This window comes from Cygnus atratus, chromosome 15 (assembly GCF_013377495.2).
Source record: "Cygnus atratus isolate AKBS03 ecotype Queensland, Australia chromosome 15, CAtr_DNAZoo_HiC_assembly, whole genome shotgun sequence".
Lineage (NCBI taxonomy): Eukaryota > Metazoa > Chordata > Aves > Anseriformes > Anatidae > Cygnus > Cygnus atratus.
In genome coordinates, this window is record NC_066376.1 from 10,049,678 (window position 1) to 10,076,462 (window position 26,785).

Here is a 26,785-nt window from a genome sequence, read left to right on the forward strand (position 1 = left end):
AAGTTAGGTGACTGTCGCTGGTAAAATAGGGTAAATTCTTGCTTAGCATCTCCTTGCTGCCTCCGCAGCGCTGTTTTCCCTAAACATGAATAAACTGTTTGGGCTTCTCTCTCAGCCTGTAACTTTTTTTTCTTTTGTTCCTGCATTAGTTACCACAACATCCTGGTAACTTCAGGGAGTGCTTGTGACAGCAGATGTGTGTGCCAGTCCTGCTGCATGACAAGGAAGTGATAAAGTTTAAAAGAGCAAATGCCTGTAAGCAGAAGCCTTGTAGTAATATTAGCCTTCTGCATTCAAGGCTAACAGTCAGGAAAGTGCTGCTTTTTTATTTGTCATCTAAGGCATTTCTTAGCCTGCAGAATAAACACAGTATTATTTTGGCTTGAAGAATTCTGATCATTGTTTGAGATTAATTTATTGTTGAGAACATTTTTTTTCTTGGCTGGTAAAACTTTTTTTCTAGGCAAATGTAATAACGTAGGGGGGAAATAAGGCATACTTCTGGTGAAGTACTGTGCTACGCCTGTGAGTCTCTTTGCACACAGAATAGTTTATGCAGACTGTTTGAAATCATCCCTTTCTGGCACTAGGAGTACAGCCAGCAGAAGTGCAAAGTAAAGATTGTAAAACGCTGATATGAAACAGCATTCTCACTTTGGAATTTGTAATTGGTGTTCGGTCTTCTCACAACTGGAGATGACCCCTTATCTTTCCCCCTGTTGCCAGGTGACCCTGAGGTGTGACATGCTGCCTGTATTTTACAGTTCAAAGTGCTTAAAGAATAATAGATTAGTTACAAAATGCAAAAGTAAACACAAATTGTGCCTCTCACAACATTAACCTTACTGAATTTAATTAGTGCATCTCAAAGGCAACAACCGGTAAGAATGAGATAGGCGAGTGAATGTCAGGGTTCTGGACGAACCGGAGGGGGCAGGAGGTGTCGGGATGCTGAATGAAGGATGAAGTGGTGGCTAGTGCCTCCTTGGAGCTTGAAAGGACATGGCATGTCTTGGAAGCCACCTGGTTAAAGGATTACCTAACTGTGGTCAGTCATCCCGTGGTACCCAGGGAAGGGCTGAGGGCAGAAACTAAGGCTAATATGAGCAGTTTCAGTTTCTGCATCTGCAAGTAATGTCCCGGTTTTTGGAGTTGTTTCCTTGTTTGCATTTTTCCCTAAGTGCCTTTTCAGCAAAGGAAAAGCATATTGAAAAGAAAAGCTATTGTGGATGTTGATAGTGAGCCTGGATCCACTTGCTAATGTTAGAGATGGGAGCTACTGCAGGTATGGGGAGGCTGACAAGTACCAGAGCTAACTGAGAGCTGGCTTGTGCTGCAGGAGACCTAGTCCCCTGCTTCACTGGTTTACTGCTGGACACAAACTGAAAGGAAGCAACCACACCATTCCCCTGTCCTTCAGTTCTGCAGGAATTGTAGGCCTAAGCAACCTCATAAAACATCTCAGGCTTAAACAGGGAAAAAAAGGTAAAAATAATTGAAGTGTGTTTAATGCAAGTGAGCTCACAAGATAGAGAAGAATTTAGAGGCATGAACATTCCGTTGTGCTGGATGGAGGATAGAAGTGCCCACAGCTTTCCCACAAGTTCTCCTAGTACTTGGCAGAAAGAACTGCAGAGCTGAAAACAAGTTTATTGGGATAGTGCACGTGAAGGATGCAAACCCTGCAGGAGGTCAAACAAATTGGTCCAGAGGAACTCAATGATGAAGGCTGTTGGTGAAAGGAAGTGAGCTCAGGTGGGGTGTCAGTGCACCCTGCTTTAATGTTGTATTTGCGTTGTTTGTCCCATGAAGGTTTTACTTCTCCTCCCAAGATGGGTTGTAAATATACTCGTATGGGGACTGTAGGCACTAAATGACTGGACAACCAGCTTGTTTTGATGGTAAATTTTTAACAGACATAATCAAGAAGCAAGGAAGAAGAAATCCGGCTTTGCTGGCCTAGCCACTCATAAACAAGCAAGCAAAGAAGCGCCCCTGAAACTTACTCTTTTTGTCAGGCCAGTAAATAGCTAGAAGTCCTACATAAACTAAAGCACTGAAACAAAATGTGAGTTTCTAAGAGCAATGCGTTGAAGATCGACAAGCAGTGCAATGAAAGACATTCAGGCTTCTGAAAATACATTCACATGAAAGTGAATTACGCAACAAACATTTCAAAATGCTTTTGAGAGCTGAAACAGTCTGCAGTTTTGCTATGTGAAGATTCTCAGGTAGGAAGACAAAAGGCTCTTTCAGGTGCCTAAGGAGGAAGGCTCTGAATGAGTTTGATGGCCTGGCAGTGGTGACCATGCAAGCCAAGTGTAGAATTTCAGGTTGCATAGATGGGTATTTAAATTCAGGTTAACACCTTCCAAGTTCTGTCTCCCACGTTTGCTTTTGTGGGTTGCTTTTATAGGATCTCGAAATTATGGTTCCACAGTTCGTTGGGAAGGGATGGGCAGTTTATGCAGCAGGGCCACCTCAGGTTCCCCCAGGCCAGTAACGTTTCTGGCACGCAAGTTTCTCTTACCTTCATGAGAAAGATAGGCTTTTGATGCACTTCCCTTACACATATATAAGTTCATCTCCTGCTGTTCTCCAGGTGTTATGGCTACTGGTTTTACAATTGTGTTTGTAGATCTTACTGTGTTGGAAAAGTTCCTATGAAAAGCCTGGTGCAGGCAGGATGCCTTTTACATCTGTGCAGCTGTTTTGCACCCCCATCTCCTCCCCCAAAATGGATGTGGACCTGTGGTCAGAAGGTAGTATTGGAGAGCTTGTCTGCTTGTCTTAGTTCAAGAACATGAAAAAAAACTGTTATTGCTGCTTGGGGTCTATCCACACATGACCTTATTTACAGACTGAACTGAACCAACGTACTACGTGATCATGGCATGTTATTGAAGTGCGTCCAGAATTTCCCTAACTGAGTGGCTTGCTGTTGCAACTTCACCACACCTGTTTTTCTTGCTGTTTAAATTCTGCAGATAGTCTGCTCCTTCCCACCTCCGTGCCCTCACTGATTTGAGCAGAGGAGGGAGCATGTATAAAATTCAGTGTGCAGCAACAAAAGGATTCTTTTGCATCCTGTAGTTCAAATGAGAAAATGAATTGCTGTGCATCCACTTAGCGGCTGGAAAAATGCAGAAGGGGTTCATCTTCCAATTAAATCCACATCAGAACTGGAGGACTTGCTGGATGTCGTAGCATTTTATGTTTCTTGGCGTAACTTCTCGTGACTTTGTCTCACGACATAAAACTGTATTTTATGTCTTTGTTCTGCTAGCTTATTGACACAAGGGTTTCATGCATGGGTAATTGCCACTGAGACTCAGTGAGTCACAAGGTAAGCATATGCAGGCTTTAACAGCTGCTGTCATTCCGGCAGGTGAATTAATTGTGTTAGTAACAACCAAAAGCAACACAGAGGCTTTTTTGTAATGGCTCTACATCTTGTGTCAGCATCTCCAACAGATCTGTTTGAATATTTGCATGTAACTCTACGCAAAGTTCAAGCAAATAACTGCCTTAGCATTGCTAGTGTTTTATGGCAACTTGTAGCAATGTACGCGAGATTGACTAGTCACATCAGTAAGTTATGTCTATTACTCCCTTAAAAATCAGTTGTGCTCCAGGGAGTCTCTAAGACCTTTTTCTAGAGTTTCTTTGATGTGATGCTACTCTGGACACTTCGAAAATGTATGGAAATATTGCCAATGATCATATTTAGGATTTTTGCCTAGCTCTGTATGTTGTGTTCTGAGTACCAAATGCTTGCAGCATAGGTATTTTTTATCTCTGCGATGAGGTCACAAACTTTGCAAGTTTGTACTGCTGTCACACAGCATGTGAAGAAGTCATAGGCCTCACCTCCACTGGATGTTATAGAAGCCAGAAGTGTAAAAAGCAAACAAACAAACATCTATTGTTAGCTGCTGGGGGTTACTGTGGGAGAACTTTATGGAATACACTGTTCTTTATTCTGCCCCAAAGCATTAGTTACGGGCCAATCCTAAAAGGACAGACTGCAGAGAGCTGTCAGCCTCGGTTTGAGCCAGTGTGACCATGCCTGGCTACTGATTCTTCCAGCCACCTACCACTTGCTATGATATGAGTTAAATCTCTAAATATTTTGGTAAAAATAGTCTTTGAACATATGGTAACTCTCATTTTTTTCCTCCTTGATCAGTCCTCTGGATGAAAGTAGTGTAAAATCCTCATGTAAATTAATCCCACTTCCTTCTGCGGTTAAATTTGCTTTTGTCTGCCTCTGCGTGAGCAAACATTGGCCTGTGTCGCACCACGCATGCGGCACAGTTACCCGCTTTTCCATCAGTGGTAATGGAAAGCATGTGCAGGCCTTGAGGCCTGCTGCTCAAATACTGTGCAGACAAGGAATTATGGCCCTGCACTATGGGTAGGGTAAGCTTAAATATTAAACTTGGTTAAGATTTTTTTTTTAAAGCAACAACCACCAATTCCACACACATACAAAGAAAAAGAAAAACAACAACAACAACAAAACTGCTGAAGCAGCAGTCAAAGTGGTTAACTGCTGGAAGCTTTGGAATGAGGACAAATCTCTTGAAAAACGGTTGTTACTGAATTTGCAGACACTGTGCTTACAGTGCGTTTGGGAGCAGAGGAAGGGAGAAGAAGGACTGATGAAAGGGTCTCCTGAGTATCTTAGAGTATTTTGCTGTCAGATCTGATGAGTGGTATCAGTGGTTTTACCTTCTACCTTCATAATGGGCTACATTTAATACTCAAGTACTGTTTAATATCAACCACTGTAGGTAAACCAAGCCCTGAGATGATACCTTTCACATCCTCTGGAAGCTTCTGGATGTCCTCCGATCCTTAAACAGATAAATATTCCTGGTCAGATCTCTTGTGTCAGTGTAGCCAGGCTTCTTGGGTTCAACTTCTTAAAGAGACTTCTTCACAGTTAAAGAAGTTCTTTAGAAAATAATACTTGCTTGTCTTTGAACTTGTTACCTGGTTCATGGGAAATAGGTTCAACTTTTTTTTTTTTTTTTTTTTAAAGTTCTTCCACCCCTACGGGCTCTTTAACAGGGATCTGTTGCTATCTGGTCTCAGGAGTGAATTCATGATTTTTAACCTGTTTTGTGCAGCTAGAGGCTGCAACTCAGTGACCTAAAACCTGCCTTGGTCACACTAGTCAGTTTTCAGCTTCCCAAACAGCTTCTTTTTCTAGAAGGTACCTTTCTTGTAAGAAATAATAGTGTTGGGTTTATCCACTGATCGTGGTCTGTTTGTTTTGTTTTTCATGGCTTTTTCCTGTTACTATTATGGCAGAGGGGCTAGAGGATTTTTTTTAATGAGAATCTTGGATCTATCAATAATAAAATCAACATCATAACTCTTCTGTTTTGGGTTAGTTATTTTAGGTTAATAATACGTTTTCATTTTTGTCTATTTTGGATTCAGGTTATACAGCATATTATTTTTAAATGAGTACACATGCATGTCTGATGCATGAATTTGTATTGAGTGTGTTGTGGGGACAGTAGTAAGATAAATGATGTTCTGGTCTTTGATAGAAGTTATCTTTTATTTTCCTGACAGATGGTTGACCCTACTCTAGCAGAAATGGGAAAGAATCTGAACGAAGCAATGAAGATGCTAGAAGACAATCAAAGGTATGTACAAAGAATAACAACCATAAAACAATACCTATTTGTGCTCAGGGTATGATTATTAATGCCATTGTCATTAAGAGGGATAGAACTCATTTTCCTGGTAGTTGAAGGTCGTCCTGTCCTTCTGAAGCTTATACCTAAACAAACTGCTGTTTCTCAAATAATAGGATTTTTAAAATATCCACACGTGTTTTTATGCATGTTCTGTAATATTCAGAGTAAGTCCAGCAAGTCCATTTTTTGCAGGGTTGTTAGATCTTTTCCTATTGCTGTGCAAGTAACTTTTAATATGTCTGTATATGAGACTCTTCTTTAAGTTTAACATTTTCTGTTAAAGCATTAAAGAAACATTTTAGAATCTCTTTAATCCAGTCTTGGCTAAACTTTTGTTTTGGGCTCATCTGATTTATCAAACTTTTAAGTGAAATAAGTTGCGAACATATCAGCATATATTTTTGCAAGACAGCTACACTGATGCTATAAAACACAAACTAAATACATAATTTGTTCTTGTGTCTTTAACATAGAAAAGCGGAGGAGGAAAATGAAAAGAAGTATGCACGGAAGGATATTCCTGGACCACTACAAGGCAGGTGGGCAACAGCAGTTTTTGGATAATGTTCTATACTGTTTAGAATACGTAAAATACATGTAACACATAACACTTCTGTGTTAAGGCAAACAGGAGCATTTACCATAGTCTGGCATTGTAATAACTTTTGTGACTTTTTCCATATTCGTGCAGGGAAAAAAAGATTACTTGTCCTAGGTGACTGAAATTTTGAACTATTGGAAGCAATTGGTGCATTGGTACATATTGTCATTAAGACTTTACAATAAATATAGATATACCTGTGCTATAGAATCAAAATTCATTAAAACACCAAGACAATAAATTAATAACCGAGACTGACGAGGCAGAAAACCTTTTTTTTTTTTTTTTTTTAATAAATAAATATAAAAACTAGAAATCCAGTTTAGCACAGCTGTCTAAAAAATTGTGTGGAGCTTTTGCGCATATGGCATATAAAATCATTGCATCTGAAAACTCAGACTTAAAATTTGTTGTAACCTCTGCTCTGGAAGAGGAAATTTTTTCTTCAGAAAACATTGCGAAATCTATTGGTCTTTTATGTACATAAATTAACCTTGTTTTGGAGTGGAGACACTGAATTAGCTTTTTCTAAGAATGAAAAGCATTTCCAAATGTCATTGTGTCCTAAGTGGCCTCTTTGCTAGACAGTGGTGCTTAATTTGTTGTTTTTTTCTGATGTGTTTTTTTGTTTTCCCCTCACTGATACCCCAGTGGCCAGGACATGGTGAGCATACTTCAGTTAGTTCAGAACCTAATGCATGGTGAGGAGGAAGAGGAGTCTTCACAGGCCTACCGGTAAAGTCAATATGAATTGTTGGATGTGGCAGATACCTGATTTTGTTCTACTCTGATATTACAGACCTTGCACTTTAAAATGCTTAAATGTATAAAGATATTATGCAACCATGTGACTTTTTAAAGGCTACTTAATTATATTATATAGTGAACCAGAATAATGCATTAGGCTTGGCTTTCTTAAAATTATCAAGCTTTCATTGAGTTAGGGCTATTAGTAAATGGAGTTGTACAATGGAATTCTCTCTGATATGACAGCTCGTTTTGTTTTTTACTTTCTGAAAGTTGGTTCAAGTCTGAAAGTCTTACGTCTTTGAATGCCAACAAAAATATTTACTACCTCGCTCTGTGAAGTTTAAAGGAGGTTTCCATTTTCCTGCAAAATGGAAATAATACTAACTAATCTGTCGAAGTTCAGTGATATTTGAAAAACAGTTTGGAGATGGGGAAGAAAAACAGGAAAAAAAATCAACTAATGAAAGCTGTGCTATAATAACGGTCTCCTGAGTTTTCTCAGCATGAGGAAGGGAAGATATATGTTTAACGCACATTAAAGTCACAGTGCAGATAAGGTGCCTAGTTCCAACTCATGCTTGCTGATCATAGTAAACCTTCACTTATCAGTAGGATTTACCTCGAATGGCTATAAAGAAGCTGAGGTGTTACTGTAAGCAGCTAGGCCAAGTGAATGTGCAATGTCTACACTGGCATTTTAGTATGGTAACATACAGCAGCAAGAGGGAGACTGGTATACGGTATTTCCCTCTGATAAATATTTAAAATTGCATGTCAACAAATTCTACTACTGTAGTGAAAACATGCAAACCTAAATTTACTGAAACGTTCATGACTTGTATTTAGTTGGTAATTTCTCTGTTCTGGCTTGCAGACTTCAAAATGTTGGTGAACAGGGTCACATGGCTCTACTGGGGCATAGTTTGGCTGCTTATATATCAGTGCTGGACAGGGAAAGACTAAGAAAACTTACAACAAGGATCCTTTCTGACACTACCCTCTGGCTCTGCAGGCTTTTCAGGTGAGTTGCTGTGAATAACTTAAGTACAACTGGGCAGTAGTAATTGTTTAAAAATACGTGTGATATCAACAAAATAAACTGCTATCATGAATTTACAAGTATTCTTTGAAAGATCTTTAACACATCACATTTTTTTCTTTTTTTAAAGACATTGAATGGCAGAACTTGTTAGTAATATGGTTGCCATAAAAATCTTCTTATAATGGCTATATGGTGGAGTTAAGGACCAAAGTGCAGTTCCAAAATATAGCTGGTTGATCACTTAACTGATTTTTTTTTTGAGATATATGTTGTGTTGCTGTGGTTTGAGGTGCTTCATATTTTTGAAAGTAGTATTCAGTTAATTTGTCCTTTGCTCTTCCTGGGTCTAGCTCGCTTTTCTAGGTAGGAAGGGATTCACTGATCAGAAATTCCTTTTCCCTTCCTGAAACAACAAAAAAACATTTTATCACATTCACGATACTGCATCTTTCAGAAAATGTTGCCAGTGCTACTGAGAAGTGTTAGCTTTTTTTTGTGTGTGTAGTACAAGATTAAATGGTTAATATAGCTAAATATATAAAGTTAACACAAATTTAATTGTTTGAATTATAGATCGTAAAGGATTCTTCTTATATTGTTAGGCTTACCTCCATCAGGATTATTTTATAAATTCAATGATAATGTCTATCTGTCTGACTTAAATTGAAACTTTGTGTGATGATGAAATTTGGGAAGTTGCAGGTAACCCAGGTATTTTGCCAAATGTTTATGTATATATAGAGAGATGTGATTTTGTAATTAATGACGGAATGTGGTCCCCAAAGTTTTGTGACTCATAGGCAACAGCATTTAACAAATACCATGCTGTAAACTGCTTCATACCTCTTGACATTTTCTGTGGCTATGAGCAACACTTAGAGGGATTTTCCTGTGCCCACGTTAGGTTACAGAAATGTTGCATAAAGGTGAAGTAAATGTTTACATGTGGGTCATTTTGGAGTTCAACCCTGGAATACTCAGAAGGATTTGTGCATCAGATAGTCTGTGACAATCTGTTTCAGTGCCTTTACGTAAACTTGTGGATAAATGCTGTCCTTAAATGTCCCAAGACTACTGATTTACTTGTTGCACAAAAAATGCTAAAAGAAATATCTAGCATGCAAGTTGCTTTATAAATTGAGGTATCTGCTGTTTCTGCTGTTGCTGTTTTCTGTAGTTACGACAGTTAACAGATTGCGCTCAATGCAGAACACTAGCACCTTATCTATTCTTTGTTTATTTTGCTCCTATTTCTTGACTGTAAGTTTTAATGTACTGATTTTAGTTCAATGCTTGGAAGGGTTTCAAAAAAAAAAAAGGAAGGGGAGGAGCAGGAACACCCTCCCACACTCATAAGCCCCAAAGAAATGTTCTTAATAAATCAGATTGAAGGCAAAATAGCTATAAAATCATTAAAATATTCCCAGGGAAGAAAAATATTTTATTTATGTAACCCATCTAAAACATCTGGAAAATTGCTTTGCAGTGTACTGAATAAATTGTGGTATTACTCTCAAACTTTGTAAATTACAAATGGCATCAGTAACTTTTGGCTATTATGAAATATTTATTTGTGACTTCATAATAAAGTTTGCCCATTTCTGCCCATTTACCCTATTTCATGTATCATATTCCAGTTTTTACTAATATAACTTAAAGGATGTCATGTTGCATTCTCTTGAAAATTAGTAGTCTAGAATTTACATATAATAAACTCAGATAAACCCATTAATGTGTTTCTCCCCTACCCCAGCTCTTACCAAGCAAGGCTTTGAACTCTGTAAAGGAAATTTTTTAGGACCCCAGATGTTCTTTTCTTTCTTACTTTGTCTCAGTTTAAATCAATATATATACTGAGCTTCTCTCATTATTCATCTCAGCCTGTTTCAACAAAGCTTCCTTCTGCTGAATTTTTCCTGTTAAGATAGTTTTTTGCTCTTTCTGTGTCCTCTTAAAACACTAACCAGTGAAGGAGCTCATTTTAGTCACTAAACTAGCTGTTGGTTTGAGTTTTGGTGGGTTTTTTTGGTCATACTCAGATTTTCTTACAGGTATGAAAATGGGTCAGCTTATTATCATGAAGATGATCGTGAAGGTCTCCTAAAAATCTGTCGACTTGTTATTCACACACGCTATGAAGATTATACAGTGGAAGGATTTAACGTGCTATATACTAAGCAGCCTGTTATATACATTAGTTCTGCAGCTAGAACAGGCTTGGGCCAAGCTCTCTGCAATCAGGTAAAGTGAATCAGTTGGGGCTTCAGCTGCAAGTAGAACCTGGCTGGCTTCATATTGCCTATTAGAAATTTACATTTAAAAAATATATTCAGACTTTTCCTGCAAGACACTGCTACTTTCTACTGGCAGCACTCTTGTAAATCAGTTGGAACTAGTGAGAAATTTCCTTTAAAACTAATTGTCTGCCTGGAACTTAATAATTCTTCCAAATTTTTCTTACTACTACTGTGTTGACTGAATACATGTATTGTCAGGCAAGCTGGGCAGTCTCTCTCTGCAGCTTTCCTGTTCCTTCCACACATTTGCTTGTCATTGTCAAATCAGTGTTCCTCACAAGCAGATTCTTCTCAACCTCTTCTCTACTTTGCCTTTCTATGGGCATAATAGATTTTTGTACCTTACAAAGTTATTTATGTTTCTGAGACTTAGGATGATTTCTATGCCTGTTAAAAGACAGCATGAAAAGGGGTATTTTGAACAAGGAAGCTTGGGCCTCAAAAAGTTCAGTTCTGATTTTAGGAAGAGCTTAACTTTGGTGATTTTGAGAATGTTTTTTTCCCTCATGGTAAAAACAATAGCAATGTGACTGTACAGCAACACATTACAGGGGAGAGGGGAAGAGAATCTTAGGTGAAACCATACTTTGATGCCAATGCAATATCTGTAAGTTAGAAATACAGAAATACTATATAGTGTGTTGGTATTGCTTTATTAACCGCAGTTTCCAAAGTTATAAAACATTGGCAAAGGAAGTGAAGTCCATACTGTGAGTAACCTCAGTAGCTGTAGTGGACTGTATATTTAAATTAAAAACACTTGACTGGGAAAAAGTAGTTTCAGGTTGCATATTTGGTCTGTGTTTTGCAGCAACAATACAGTGGGAGGGAGAGAAATTTTCTGAATATTTCCAGTGAAACAACCCACATGCTAACTCCTTGTTTATTTATTTAAAAAGACGGGGTGATTGTTTCTAGATCACTTTGCGCTTTTCGTAAGCCACTGGTCAGGGTGAAAAAGACCCAAATATACTGGATTTTGACCTCTTCCTTTCATTTCAAAAATGATAACATTTGTTGAATACAGTTCAGGGAGAAGTGTGGTTCCATTTCAGAAAGTTTTGTTTGGAATAGAAAACAAATTACCCCAAAAAGCAGTGCTTTAAAGAAATCCAATTTTTCTTAATTATGGTCAAAACCTGTTTTGCCAAGCATTTATTTGCATGAATGTTTTGAGACCATATGATTGAGACCATATGCAGATTTTCTTGTTGCATACGTAATGTTCAGTGATATTTTTAAACTTAACATACACTAAAATAAAGGGTCAAATTCTTGGGACTTCTGTTTTCTGAAGTCTTTGGAGAGGGCAAGTAGAGGTACAACTAAGATTAAAAATGTAGACAGCAGAGAAATAAAATTGTTAGCATAGAAGGAACTGGTCTGGGCCAAAATGACTTAGGTAGTAAGTGGTAAAAGTTCATCGCAATAAGTTGGTGTCTTTTGCAGGCAAAATGTTGCATGTAGTTATTGATTGAACCTTTTTAATACAAAAAAAAAATTGCTGCTAATAATTCTAATAATCGGTATTTTTGGAGCCTTTTGCTTCTGAGTACAAACAAAAGATAAGGCACTACTGTTAACTTGTCCTTATCAGGTGATCACTGAATTTAAGTGATGCTGTTTTAGCTTAGACTTTGAGAAATAGTGTATATTGTAGAGCACAAATTGGAACTGAGTAACTGGACAATCAGACGTTAATTCAACTTCTGTCAAATAAACGTATAAACACAAACTGGTTTGTAACTGTAGTTCTCTTAATTTGATGAACTTTCTGTTCAGAGTGATGAGCATGATCAACCAGATTTCAATTTGCCTAGTGATCTTCCAGGTTAAAGATTAAAATGTGTAAGAGACCTTCATCCAACCTCCATGTTAATTACGCAGAGTTGTCTGAAATTTACCTCTATAGCAAAGGAAGAACATGAACATAATCATGTGAATTAAGCAGTACGCTCAAAGTAGGCAGATTGCTCTCTACTCGGTAGTAAAGTGACTGAACTTCCAGTGTAATAGGGTCCATGCAAAAAGCCTGTTTGCGTATAGGCTATATTCATTCAAAGGGTGGGTGCATAGATGTCTCAGTAGAAAAGCTGTATGCAGTTCATGTACTAACCAAACCTATTGTGTGTGGTTTTTTTTCCGAGTTTCTCTTGTGCTTTCTTTTCTCTGCTAATAATTTGATTAAAAGTTTTGTCAAGAAACTTAGTTCAAAATGTAGTAGCCAGCTTTTTATTGACACGTTTACTACTTATTGTGTCACTTGTATTGTGTATTGTGAAATGTGTATTTCTTTGAACGCTTGAAGTGAGTATTCTGAAGCATGTCTCAGTTGTTCAAATTCCATCATTTTTATTGCAGCTAGGGTTACCCCTCTCTTGCATGTGCCGTGTGCCTTGTAACACCATGTTTGGATCTCAACATCAAATGGTAAGTTTGTCTTCCGTAAGAATTACATATTTTTTTTTATTAATAAACTTTTTCCTAACAACATTATGGACATTCATTTAATGTACTTAATTTTTCAGCCTTTAAGTCTGCAATATTATAACTGTAATAATCAGACAAATTTTCCGGAATGTCAGCAGCTTGGTCTTGTTATTTGCAGGATACTTTTAGTGGCATATAGTAATGTGCTTTTTAGTCCAGGATTTCTAGAATATGTGTAGTAGAAGGTATGTTTATAAAGTCCACTATGTATTTGCATTGTATTTTTCACAAAGGTTTTTTTTTTTGACCTTTGGCTTATTTTACGTTTTTGAGAAGAAGAAACTGCAAGCCACAAGGACATAAAGAACATCTTTCAGAACTCTAACATGCTGTTCCCTTTCACTCTTAATGCACTTTTCCAGTTCAACAGAAACAAATCTCTATTGTTTGATACACATATTTATAAATACATATCTTTTTCTTATTGATAACAGGATGTTGCTTTGTTGGACAGATTGATTAAAGATGATGTTGAGTCTGGAAAACTGCCTTTGTTGCTTGTGGCTAATGCTGGTAAGTGGTATGGATAAATAATAAAAAAGGCACACTATTTCATGAATATATATATAAAACGCAAAATAAAAATATTTTTTCTTAAACAGCTTAGTGTTTGCATGCCAAGAAATGTCTTAACATATCTTAATGACCAGACAATTGTTTGTCTAGAGGGGTTTTTATTTAGTTGATTCAAAGGTGATTTGTACTGTTACAGTTCTGCTTATGTTGGTGCATTAATGTAACTAAAGCTTTTTTTAGTGAACACAAATCTCTTGTTGAAAGTCAATTTCATGTTAACGCTTCAGAATTTTTGATGGATGTGCATCAAAAAATTGCATTTTTCTTTTAGTTAAAAGAACAAAACTGTTCGTTAACGAAGTTAAGTTTGAATGAAGGAGGTGGCTTATCTGCTTTGGACTTAAATATATACATCTGAGATGTTAATTTTGGTTTCCATTCTTTTAGCTGAAGTAATACTTTGAAAATATTAAAAACCTTTTCATCTCTTTTTGAGGCTGCTGAGCCCTTCAGTGCCTAGGACATCTAATTTTCTGAGTATTTTTAACATACATTGGCAAGCAAAGCAAGCATCTTTAATTTTATCTAGAATACCAATTGTCCATATGTCACAATGAACCAGGTATGAATATTGTGTAGCTGGCTCTTTTTACATATCCTCCTTCCAACTCTTGCTAGTGACTTTTTTGACAACAGTATAAGAGGTCCTCTTTCATAGAGTCCTGGTTTGCATGCGTATCCTTTGTGATGGCTTTTTTTTTTCCCTTTTCAACAAAGGTACACCAGGTGCTGGGCACACAGATAAACTTGGGCGGCTGAAGGAACTTTGTGAGCAGTATAATATGTGGCTCCACGTAGAAGGGTATGGAACTTGAGATTTCTTTCTGTATAAACCATACTCATTAAGAAGTCTGAATAATAGCACATAGCTTTACAGCTAACCAGCTAGTGGAGGATCGTAGGACAATCTTGATTTTTGCCATGTTAAGCAATTTGTGTGGCTATAATTCTATCCATCTATGAGACACAGATTGTTTTACATATACAGGAATAATTGGAGTGATTATTTCAGCGTAGGATACTGGTTACTTTTACTCAGAATGTAATCTTACCTGTCCATGCTTTGAAGAGCCTGGAATACAAAGAAAAGATGGCTTTATAGGACAATTCAGGGGAGACATTATATGGTGATTATTGAGAATGAGAAAGGAGGATGAAGTGTGACAACTTCAGTGAAGGTTGTCAAGAAGGCTGCCATTAGAGCAGAATACAATGTAACTGGGAGGAAGATTAAACCAAAAGGAAAATATATTGGAAGAACTTAGGCAATGTTATTGAAGACTCCACTGCTCTTAGATTTTTTCTGAACCTGGAGTATAGACTGTTTCTTTTGATGTTTCATTGTATAGTGTTATATTTGCATTCTATTTATTTCTGATACCAGGTTGTTGCTGAATTATGGGTAGGAGTTCAGGGGGATGATTTCCCTAAAGGTTGGTCACGTTTTTAGATTGAAGTGGATTTTTAGTTTTGGGCTTACCATCTTGGAATTCCATGCAGCGACATCTACTGCATAGTTCATAAAAAAAAAAAAAAAATGCATGAACAAAAATGACCTCCCTTTGCACATCAACATGCAATATTAAACTGAAGATTAAAATGCTCTCTCTTAATACACAATTAATATGTGCTAATATCATTTATTTTTCTAGAGTGAATTTGGCAACTTTGGCTTTGGGTTATGTCTCATCTTCTGTACTGGTATGTTTTACTATATCTAGAAATCTTATGATGTGCTTTGGACTTTAAGGTCATGATCTAATCAAAGTACATATGGTTTATGTTCTGCTTATTGTAATAAACTTCAGGCTGCTACAAAATGTGACAGCATGACTCTTACTCTGGGTTCCTGGCTGGGTCTCCCAGCTGTACCTGCAGTGACACTCTACAGACATGAGGATCCTTCTTTGGTACGTTCAGCTTTTCAGTCATTATTATCAAGACATTGAAACTTTAATTGTGATTGTGGTATAGTGTCTTCTTTTCTAATAAGCATCATTATTAAACTTACTAGCTTAATAAACATCATAAGAATCTAAATTATAATTTGCACAAGACCCCCTATTTAAACTGTGACGCATTCTGTAATCTGGCAAAAATGAAATAATGGAAAAATGTTAATAGAAGATTTTTGTTTGTTTTCCTCTTTAGTCCTTAGCAGCTGGGCTAACATCAAGTCAGCCTGTAGAGAAACTGCGTGCCCTGCCCCTGTGGCTCTCCTTGCAGTACTTGGGCCATGATGGGATTGTGGAAAGGATAAAGCATGCTTCACAACTAGTAAGCAGCGGTTGGTTGGTTGGTTGGTTGATCAACATAGCCTTGATTATGGCTTCGTTGCTTCTCTGAGTATGGGCTGGAGGCTGTTCTTGAGAATCTTCATCAGATTTAACAGTCTGAGTCTCCAAGCAGAGAAGAAGTTCAGTTAGCAGCAATAGTACAAGTGATACCCAGATGGCTGTCACAGAACACTGTTACACTTAGGATTGTTTTTATAATAACTGTTAATACATCTTTTTGCTCGTGATGTGTTGTAGATAAATCAGCTAGAAATATAGTAGTTGTTGACAACATAGCATTAGTTCAGGCTGTGTGATGAACAAATAAAGAAAGCAGAATAGTAATATTAGGGGGAACAATGTTTTCAGACTGTATATTTTATTAGTTTTAATGTGAAATACTTAATTTTTGTTCTTTTTAACTGTAAAATTACATAATCTTTTTTTTTTCTATCACTTCTATATTGACTGTTTTGCTTGAAAACTGCTAAAAGACTTATTTTTGTACTCTTCTTGGCATTATGCTGATTCAAGCAACAGTAAATTATAAAGCTTGACAAAAAGGATTTCAACACATTTCTTCAAATACAGTAGCAAGTCTACTATTTTTGAATTAAGATCCTTCAGTAGAAATTACCGTTCAATATAATATGTATGTTAGAAAATGCCTTGTTTATATACAAAATACTTGTATTAAAAGTATAGCACTTCCTCAAAATTCAGAGAAGAGCAAAGGGAATTGGAAAGCTTCCGTAAAGGTTAATGAAGAAACTATTGGCATGAAAGACCTAAAAGAGTGACAAAATAACATTAGTCATTAAGATTTTTGTGGCATTGAAGAGTGATCTTAGCTTTTATAATAGTCTATTAATAGTCTTTAACCACACAAGAATGTCTTTTCTAATGAAAATAATTTAAAAAGCTATCATAACCAGTTGCTATGGTAGCTTTGGGAAAATTAACTGTTCTGCTACACACTGTGCTTCAGTTAGTCAACAGAGTTGCGTTATCTCTGGAACTTTGTCAACAAATACACTTAAGACTTGATGAAAAACACTTTGTACTCAGTGTTTTACTAGTAATGGAAAAATAATTTGTTTTGTATTACATTTATAAACAAGAACTAAATGGATCTCCAGCTCCTCATAGGGGTTTGTTAACAAATGGAGATTATTGTGTGACTGTTTAATATTTGTCAGAATAAGTTTCAGCTTCTAAAACTGTTTTTGTCCTGTTTTTGTTTCTTTTCTGCTGTGGTCTTCTAGAGTCAAAGGTTGCTGGAAAACTTGAAAAATCTGGATTTCATTAAAACTTCGGTACGGTCTGCATTTAATACTTTGGTTGTATAGCTTAGTCTTTACCTATTTGATAAGACTAATTTTGACTCAAAGGAAATTATCTAAAAATATTTAAAACATAGTAATTATTTTAAATATGTTTGGTATCCTTTTTAGTTAAGTTCAGGTGTTCGGTGAAATTGTGTGGCTTGGTTGTGTGTGGCCTCTAGATTGTACTTGTTCCATTGCTGTGAGCTCTTGCATTCATTGGAGCTGACAATAACATCCAGAAATTGTCTCCAGAGCTTGATTTAATTCCCGTTTAAAAGGTCCATTTGTTCAGTAATACATTTACGAAACTGATAATATATTTATGATAGCAGTTTCCATAAGCTTCTCAAATACATTCTGCCTGCATCTTGCCCATGAGATGGTGCTGTGAACCCTATGAAATTCTATGCAAAAATTATCCCAGTTTGAGGGTTTTACTCCAGAATTTGTTTCAGAAATTGTACCTGATGTGTTCATTTAAAGTTCGATTTCAGTGAAATGTCCTGTTCAACAGTTTTTTTAGTGTCATTCTGAAAGATAACTTTTTAAAATTGTTTTTCCAAGAGCTTTGGGAGTTGGAGTTACTGTAGCACTTGCCCTGTCTACCTAAATAAACCTTGCATTTTGAGGATTCTTAGGACTCAGATTGCCTCCAGAGGTTGCCCAGTCCATTTCTCCTATCTCCAAGGCAGAATCAATTATTATTCCTGCTGGAACTTTCTTGACATCTCCCAGTGATTCTTGGCAGATTTTGAAGAATGTTTTCTTTAGTCATTAATGCCTGAAAATACATAAAGCTAAATTGACTTCTGTCAGAACAATCTATTTGCTAGTGAATGTGCTTAGGTTTCTTGTTTTATGGTGCTCAAAGTTCAGTTATGCATACCTTAAATCAATACAGTTCTGCTTTAACTGAATAGTGATTTATTTTCCACTGTTTACAGATCTGCTTACTCAGACTCCTACAGAGTTAACATCTAATACTGAGACAGTGTGAACATTGTTACTGCCATCAAAATGAAATGATCTGCTTTACTCAGCAGTCTAAAGAATTTTGTATAGTGTTAAATCTTTAAAAAGTCTGCAAATATATTTATAAAATTATTTCAATTTTTATTAAGGTTGAAGATGAACTGAGTTCACCAGTGGTGGTTTTCAAGTTCTACCAGAAGTATTTAAATAGAGGTATGTGATTTATTTAAAAACAAATGAGCAAACCACAACAAACCAACCCTCTGTATCTTCCTTTAAAAAACAAACAAACAAACAAAAAACACTGCAAATTCTAAAATTAATTTGATTTAAGTAAATTATTATTAGATACATTATATGTAGTGCACTTCTCTTGTGTAACATGTCTTTGAAAAGGTTGTGAATACTGGTCATAATCTAGTGATAGAATTCATACACGTGATAGCTTTTTTTAGACAGACTGCAGTGTTCTAAATGTGCACAGCAAGTCATTTCTCCTGTCTTGACTGGAGGAAATTTGCATATGATTTTGATCATGAGAGCAGATGATGATAATCCCCCATAAGCTGCAAACCGCGTTTGAAGGTACTGTTGAGGGAAAATCTTCCATTGTTTTTGTTCAGACTTTGTTTCTTTCAAACATTGAGTGGTTAGTTGCCAGAACCACGTTTCTCTGTTTTACTGCTGTTTTCTGTTGCAGTAGTTCTAGAAATAGCAGAGCATGTGATGACCAGCTCTGTAAATCGTGTCAATGGGTATGGTAGCCACACCAAACGTGGCTCAGGGCAGAACATCCCTACTTAGATGTCCTCTCACAGGAAGAGGAATTTTGTCCTTTTGATTACAACAGAGGATGTTGTTTATGCTGCTTGAATGCGCACACTCTGAATGTGGGGACCATGTCCAGCTGGGTGAGGCAAATGACTGATCGAAAACTTTGTAGTTTTGTTATGAGTGTTGATTTTATTCTCTGTGGATTTTTTTGTGTTTGGCATGGGGGAAGGTACTTAATCTAACTAGTGGTCACACTTATGAAGTAAACCTCTTCATCTTGGTCCAGTGAAAAGACTTGTTGGATAGCTTTATCCATCATTGATGCATTTGTCTGAACAGCTTTACTAGGGAGAAGTCACCCACCTGAATTCTAAGGATGTAAAATCTTTGGCCCACTTTTGCATATTTTGTGCATATAATAGGCTTTTAAGTCCTTACTATTATTTGCGTATAGTAAAAATTAATCATTCAATCTCAATTTTAAAATGTTGCCAAATGCATCAAATTAAATATTGCAGCCTGCTATGACAGGATTCTGTTTTGCAAAAGCCCTGTTTTTATTATGGGGGGACTTGAACCTCAGAAATGTGAGAAGTATTTTATGGATTGTTTTTAAAGCTAGTACATTCAACTCTTTGACTCCTAATATTTTTCATGTTCAGCATACCTTAAAAAATTCCTTGTTAGTCTGCTTGACATAGTGTAGATGTGTCACATTACCTAAGAAATGTACTTATCTTTTATCTGAACTTTAGGTTACCTTTTGTTTAATTAAGTAAATACAAATCTCTTTCTGTGATTCTTGTATCTTTGGATTCAGATCAAACCCCACACGCTGCACAGGCCTCAACTATTCCGCACCCCATAATAAGCAATGAAGGACACATTTATGACACTTTCAATCAGTGGGTAAGAATGGATATTTTCCTCTTTAGGAGAAAAAGCAATGAGAGTTGAGTGCTTCCAGGGGTTCCTCCGTATAAAAGATTTATTAGACAAGCTTGGTAATCACTCCTGATCTGGTATCCTTTGCAAAATCTACTGGGCATTTGGGATTACAAAGGTGAACTTGATTGGAAGCACAGTTGATTTCTCACTCTTGATTATTTTGCTTGTAATTGTTACTAACATCATTACTGCATCTTAAACTTTTGGTAGTTTTTTTTTTCCCTTGGGCTTGTGGGAATATGCAAAAACTTTTAGAACTCTTCTTAATTGGCTATATACTTCATTGATGATGTTTGTTTAATCACGAGAAGACAGACTTTCTTTTCCAGCTCTTAACAGAATTCTGGAAACTTGTGCTCACAGAGAGCTGAGCACATCACTCTTTTGGATTAATTGCATGGTAATCATAGCATACTTCACAATTTTGTAGAAACTTCAGACTTAAAATACTTGCAGCTTATTCTGAATTTTCATGATTTAAGTATGTATCCAGCTTTTGTCTTATCACCATCAAGCTAAAGTACTTTGTTACCAGAGGCGATTTTGAGAAATGCAGGGAACTGTGCTGAGCAAGTGGTTCCCCTTAGCTGTGGGAGGACTCTGACCTGAGCTGGTGGCTGCAAGGCCAAGCTCTGTGCATTTCTTTAACTGGGCCTTGTCTCTTCAGCTAGGAGAGCAGTTGGCGCAGCTGGTTCCTGCCAGTGGGGTTGATGTGGTAGAACTGGAAGATGAGGGCACGTGTGTGCGTTTCAGCCCGTTAATGACTTCTGCAGGTAACATTCACTTCACTCAACCACTTGTAAAATTGGAATTTGCCATAAAATTGTACATCAGTCTCCTGGTGTAAAAGCAGATATACTCAAGGAAGTCTTTACTATGGTGAGGATTTTTTTTCCCAATAAATCTATATTGACTTTATCCTTCCTTTGTGCCTGGTAGCAGGTACATTAGAGGTATCTCAGTTATTGTATGTGACATTACCTCGTTACATCTGCAGAGATAGATGTTTATTGATTATTTTTTAAAATCCATTAGCAACAGGAGAAGCTCTTGGCTTCTGAGAGTTATAAAAGAAATACGAAGGATAAGTCATCCACCTCTTTCCTTTTCTCAGACGCGTAACACAAGGAAAAGATGCTTGACCTTTCTACACAGGTGTTTCAACACTGAAATGCTGCTTATGTTCAAACTACAACTAATTAACCAGAAGAATTATTTACTAAACTCCAAGGTTTTTCTGTAATTACTGTTGTATGAGGAAAAAAATCTGCATTTTGGAAAACATTGTAAATTTGATGTTTAAGCTAGCACCATATGCATACTTTGTTTAGACCCAGCAGATGCATAGAGCAACTTTCAGAGGCTCAGGCGATGAATGGTGGCTCCTTTTAGCTTGTGTGGGTTGAGCGGTTTAGGCTAGCAAAGCACGTGATGCTGATGTGAGAGGATCCTAGTGTACATGGGAAGGTACACTGCAGAATAAAATTACTTCGTGATGCTGTGATTTTGATTTTTTTAAACAGTATAGAAGCAAATTCATTGTCTTTTTGGCTATGGGAAGAGAGTTCTGATGCTAGCTACAGATGCAATGAAAAGGGTATTGTCCTTATTAGTTTGTAAACTCACCTTTTTTCACTGCAAATGAAGAAAAAGGCTGGTATATAGATCAAGATACATTGATGCTATCTTGAGTTATATTTACAATTAACTTACAAAGTGGTTTCTTTACAGATTACTTGTTTTAATTCAGACGTCTATGCGTGTGTCCATTCACTTTCTTTGTATGCTAATACATCAGCCCTTTAGTTTTAGGGACAGAAATACAAGATGTTGATCAGTTGGTAGACTGCTTAAAGATGAAGATACCAGTATTGACAAGTACACTGCAACTGAGAGAGGAGTTTGAGCAAGAAGTGAGAAGAACAGTAGGCCTTTTGTATATTGAAGACCTCAGCTGGCCAGGATTAGGTGTTGTAAGGTACATTTTTCAGTATTTTCTTCTTTATGTTTGGATAGACAGTGCAGTAGCACAAATGAATACAGGGTCTCTTTATTAGCAATTTGGATGTGTTGCTTGCTGATTAGTCTCTGTCTTTGTCCTCACTTGACATTTCTGAGTGTTTTTGTTTTAAATAAAACAACAATTTTTTTATTATTCAGAAAAGCTGAATTGCTGTTTAAGCAAAATTAGAGCAGTGGTCTAATATCGGAGGCAGTATGCTGATCTGTTAAACAGAAATGTAACATGCAATGTTGCTTTATTTAACTAAGCATAGCATACATTTTTGTCTAGGATGAGATTCACTTATATACTGAATAAAACCCTTTAAATGTGTATTCTGATCATCTGATGCAGTCTACTGCGTTGGATTCTGTACAATCAAAGCAGTTGAAGTATGATCAGTTTGTTACCTAGAAATCTGTTGTGTTCAGTTAAGTTTGCACTGGCCAGCCTTCACCTCATGCCCAACCAAAAAGCTGATTACAAATGCCATTAAACTGGTTGATTTAGAATGTTGCTTTAAGCTTTTGGTTTGTAAAATATAGAAATTTGTAGAAACATGCTAGATGTTCAGATCTGTGTTTTGTTGTTTTTAAATGTACTGTAAAGTGAACTGACTCTTCTGGCTTGGTTTGAAGGTACAGCTATCACAGTGATGGGAAGAATGATGACAAACAAGAAAAAGAATTAGAAAAAATTAACACAGAACTTCTGAAAAAATTAAATGAACTGGAGTCGGATCTCACTTTTTCTTTGGGTAACTGCACTATTTAAAAAAAAAACAAACCTTACATTCAAGCTACCAGTCACTTTACTGGTTGTGCTATAACCTTTCAAGAGGTCAGTCATACGTAGGTCATTATAACGGAAAATTACACTGCTGTATATGCAGTTCCTTTAGAAACAACATCTGTAACTCTGTGTCCTCCTCATTCCTTATTTGAGTTGGTAAATGTTCAGCAGGGTGAGCTGCTTGCACTGTTTGCAGAAATACTTGTGAAAACTGACCTATGAGCACCCAGACCTGAAAGGGTTCCCTTGTCAGAGGGAATGAAAGCTGCAAGTGTTCCCCTTCGTAAACTGAGCCTTCTCGGGAAGTTTGGTATCTAGTGAAAAGCAGGTCTCGTTAAAAAAACTGCTGACCAATTCACTGCTTTCTCTGGCTAGATTAAAGCTTCAGATGACTTTTGTGATAATTAGCAGCACTTTCAAGCATATACGGTGCCACATTACAGATGTAATAATACTAACTTGTTTACTTGAATCTCAGATCTTTTCTAAGTCTGCCTTCAAAAATTAAGTACCCTGGAATTGTGGAACCAAGCAAGCAATTGGTAGATGGCAAAAAGTAACGAGTTTGAAGCATATTCAACACCGATATTTATCATGTGATCCCTTGGCTGTATGAAATATCCAGTGTTCATCTTGTTTAGATGTTGTTTTCTGTTGTTTTTGAGAACCCACATACCTGAGTTTTTGTAGTCTGCATAGTTTATAGTTACGCAGATATTGTACTTAATTACTGAAGTGTGCGTGTTTGTCTTTGTGTGCATGTATTAGAATTTCCAGATTAATATGCAAGGGCATGGCATGTATTCTGAGAATACATTTTTTATATATCACAAACACTCGATTCTCCCTATGTTCACAGGCCCAGAATTTGGAGGACAGAAGAACTGTGTTTATATTGGCATGGTAACTGAGGATCTGGATGTGTCGGAGTTAGTTGAAACTATTGCAGCAACAGGCAGAGAAATTGAAGAAAATTCAAGAGTATGTGTTGTTAAGTTAATAAATATAAAAAGTCTCAGATAACTGCCCTAAAATGTGTGGAAAAATCAGTGGCATAATAACTTAAGTTACAAATTATCTATTAAATTACTAATGCTAATGTAAGTCCTTTTTGTAAAAGCATTTACATGACTAGAGTTCTCCCTTCCAGTTAGGATCAAGCATAGTAGAATTCCTAAATGACCTTCATCACGAATGTCTGTCCCTTCACTCCTAAAGCACTGGGCATTTAATTTCCTCAACATAAAAAAAAAAAAAAAAAAAAAAAAAAAAAAAACAAATGAACAAAAACCAAAACCAAGAAACAAAAAAAACCACAGAACTTAAGACATCCCACAGGCCTATTTCTGCCCATGGGAATGTTGATTTTGGCAATTAATTTTTTTCTGGCAGTATTTTCTGGAGCCTCTTTACCCATTTTTGACATGCTGTGCTGTTTTGAAGGTGAGGTTATAGAAGATCGATTGGCTGTAGCGTTCCCTTCATTTTTTGATCTTTTGCAGCTGAGAGATTAGGAACTGAATTTTGGAATATGTGTTACTCTTATCCTGAAGCTTCTAGGGGAGAACAGAGTAGTGGAGGACTCTGAAAGATGCAGTCCTTGGAACCAGCTACAAAAAATGTGGAACTGAAACAATCTTAAAACATTTGATTGAAAATTGATGTTCAAGCCCCTTTTGTAGTCAATTCATCTCCTCCATGTAGCCAGTACGTTGGGTTATTTAGCTTGCTGTGGTGACCAATTTCTGTCTTGCCTCTCCCCTAGAGAAAAGGAGCAGATCGCACTTTTCCCTTTGTTTTTATTAACTGACAGTAACCTAAATTGTTGGCCTTCTGGAGGAAGTAGCTGTCACCAAAGGCCTGCGCAATGTTACAATTAAATTAATTGCCCATTAAGTTGTGCAAATAGGCATTTTTCTTGCACACAACAAAACTGAGGCTTTGTTTTTTGATCTTTTTTTTATCCTCCCAGAAAGCTGCTTGTGCTTTGCAACATAAAATGTCACTGATGCTGGCATAGACTACCACAGGGGTCATAGTGGCAGTCGTACACTAAATTTGCAAGCCTTAGTTGAGCCTTAGCTGGGCTGCCACATACCTGTGGCTTTAGGCTTGCTGTGAGTCTGACTTAGTTCTGGGCACTTCTGGAAACCAAACCACACTTTATAAGCTTAAAAATTCTCTGTTGGATTCAGCTTCTGAGGAACACTTCTGTGCTAAGCAGACGTTCGATGAATTTGGGTCACAAGCTGATCTCCAAGCAAAAAAGAAGTAATGTACCATTCCTGCTTAAAATGATGTTCTGTCCTCTGGGCATATATATATTTTAAATCCTGTACATTCTTTAATTTACAGTAGCAATGAAATAGGGCTTATCAAATGCAAATTTAAATAAGAAAAAAATATCTGACTACGCAATTTACATTCTCAAAGCCTGAATTAAAAAATACAATTTCAAGTCTAAATACTGTATATAATAATATAATTTCTCTTTTTATTAGCTGCTGGAAAACATGACTGAAGTCGTTAGAAAAGGGATACAGGAAGCACAACTTCAGCTTCAGAAAGCAAATGAAGAACGACTTCTGGAAGAGGTAAGACTATAAAAAATAGCTACGTAGGTAACTTGTAATAACTCGTCACAACACAGGTAGTGTGCTCACCAGTCAGTGTTTGATTGTGTCTTTCACAGGGGCTGCTACGACAAATACCTGTAGTAGGCTCTGTGCTGAACTGGTTTTCTCCATTCCAAGCTTCACCAAAGGGAAGAACATTTAATTTAACAGCAGGTAGGACTCAGTGCATACGCAGCCATGTTAAGCTGTGTTCTAGATGTTTCCAGTTTTATACTGAAACTGCAACACGCTTTCTTGTGCTGATTTGATTGCGAATGACATAATCCACCCTCAAGATGTAAAGGAACATGCTTTTCACTTCTGTAATGCTCAGTAAGAAAATCTCCTAACCTCTTGTTTAGTTTGCATTTTATTCTTGCATATTGAGTCATTCTAAAAAAAAGCTGTATTGGATATTGGCATTTGTTAATGCAGGAATAATTGTTGGCCGCACACTCTGCAAAAGCTTGTATCCTTGGAGTTTATTCAGAATGTCAAAATACGTAAGGTAGTGGGGTAGGGAGCTCTTGGGTCTTAGAGTATTGCTCCCATGTATGTTCTGTGATACCCGAACTTGATTTCTGTCTGGAATTCTGGTTTCAGATGTCATGGAGCTGTGTCGCATTGATGAAGTACTAGTTTCCAGGCAATGGTGTAATGTCTGAGAAAAGGGACAGGTTAAAACTAGCTGAGGACAAGCATGAACACGGCTTTGCAGGAGACAGTAATGAATGGAATATTACAGAATATAGGGTTATTATTTTACTCATCTATCTGTAATTCATGACTGGTGATGTGAAAAGAACTATCTATAGCTTGTGCTTCTTGGTGATGTACTTCTTGGTGATGTACTAGCATAATACTCTCAAAAATTATAAACTTTCACTGTAAAAATTGCAGCAGAGTCTTAAGAATATTTCTGAACTCAGCAAAGTGTCAGTTGGAGCTAGAAAAACGGCCCAGCTGTGTGTGTTTGTAATTAGCCGGGAAGGCTTTCTGCTCATTCTCAGCACACTGACGAGAAGGGTCTTACAGCAAGGAACTACAAGGTTTCCTTGCGAATGCTTATTCCATTCACAGCTAGATGTCCTTCCAGAGTGCAGTGCTCAATAGCTTGCACCTGGGGATGTGTCAAGCCCAGTGGAAAAGGGTAAGTGGAATATTGGAGGTAGCAGTATTGGGAAGCAGGAGTGAGGGGAAACTTCATTCATCTTCGTAAGACTCGGCACGCCTGTTGCCAGGTGCTCAGAAACCAACTACACGTGAGAGGCAGTTTCAGGCCAACCTAGGCCATGCAGTTTTAAAAACATGCATTACAGATAGATTGTTCATATTTTATAAATACAGCTGAAAAGTTGTCTGTATTCAACTTTAACTTTTTTTAACCTGCAGGTTCTCTAGAATCCACAGAGTCTACGTATGTATCAAAAGCCCAAGGAACAGGTACTACTCCACCACCAACTCCTACTTCCAGCCTTACAAAGCAAAGACTTCCTGGTAAGTTTTTACTCACTAGTTTTATTTCTAAAACTTGCTAAAGTATCCTGGCCTCAGCACGCATCTAAGTAAATGCACCTGTAACTGGAAGCAAGTATTTATATGGTT

At 37.0% G+C, this 26,785-nt stretch overlaps 1 protein-coding gene across 2 annotated transcripts in view; it reads left to right on the forward strand.

The window, feature by feature from the left end:
- The window catches only part of PDXDC1 (pyridoxal dependent decarboxylase domain containing 1), a 31,357-nt gene that overhangs the window by 2,582 nt on the left and 1,990 nt on the right, over positions 1-26,785 (forward strand). For both annotated transcript variants that reach the window (XM_050713727.1, XM_035548597.2), the window contains exons 2-22: positions 5,590-5,663; positions 6,191-6,256; positions 6,970-7,053; positions 7,943-8,089; positions 10,162-10,351; positions 12,769-12,837; positions 13,332-13,410; positions 14,191-14,275; positions 15,126-15,174; positions 15,282-15,383; positions 15,625-15,750; positions 17,015-17,065; positions 18,199-18,262; positions 19,644-19,732; positions 20,439-20,544; positions 21,578-21,749; positions 22,412-22,530; positions 23,425-23,546; positions 25,067-25,159; positions 25,258-25,354; positions 26,573-26,677. In XM_050713727.1, the coding sequence (XP_050569684.1) occupies positions 5,590-5,663; positions 6,191-6,256; positions 6,970-7,053; positions 7,943-8,089; positions 10,162-10,351; positions 12,769-12,837; positions 13,332-13,410; positions 14,191-14,275; positions 15,126-15,174; positions 15,282-15,383; positions 15,625-15,750; positions 17,015-17,065; positions 18,199-18,262; positions 19,644-19,732; positions 20,439-20,544; positions 21,578-21,749; positions 22,412-22,530; positions 23,425-23,546; positions 25,067-25,159; positions 25,258-25,354; positions 26,573-26,677 (2,089 nt within the window). The remainder of the gene's footprint in view (positions 1-5,589; positions 5,664-6,190; positions 6,257-6,969; positions 7,054-7,942; positions 8,090-10,161; positions 10,352-12,768; positions 12,838-13,331; positions 13,411-14,190; positions 14,276-15,125; positions 15,175-15,281; positions 15,384-15,624; positions 15,751-17,014; positions 17,066-18,198; positions 18,263-19,643; positions 19,733-20,438; positions 20,545-21,577; positions 21,750-22,411; positions 22,531-23,424; positions 23,547-25,066; positions 25,160-25,257; positions 25,355-26,572; positions 26,678-26,785) is intronic.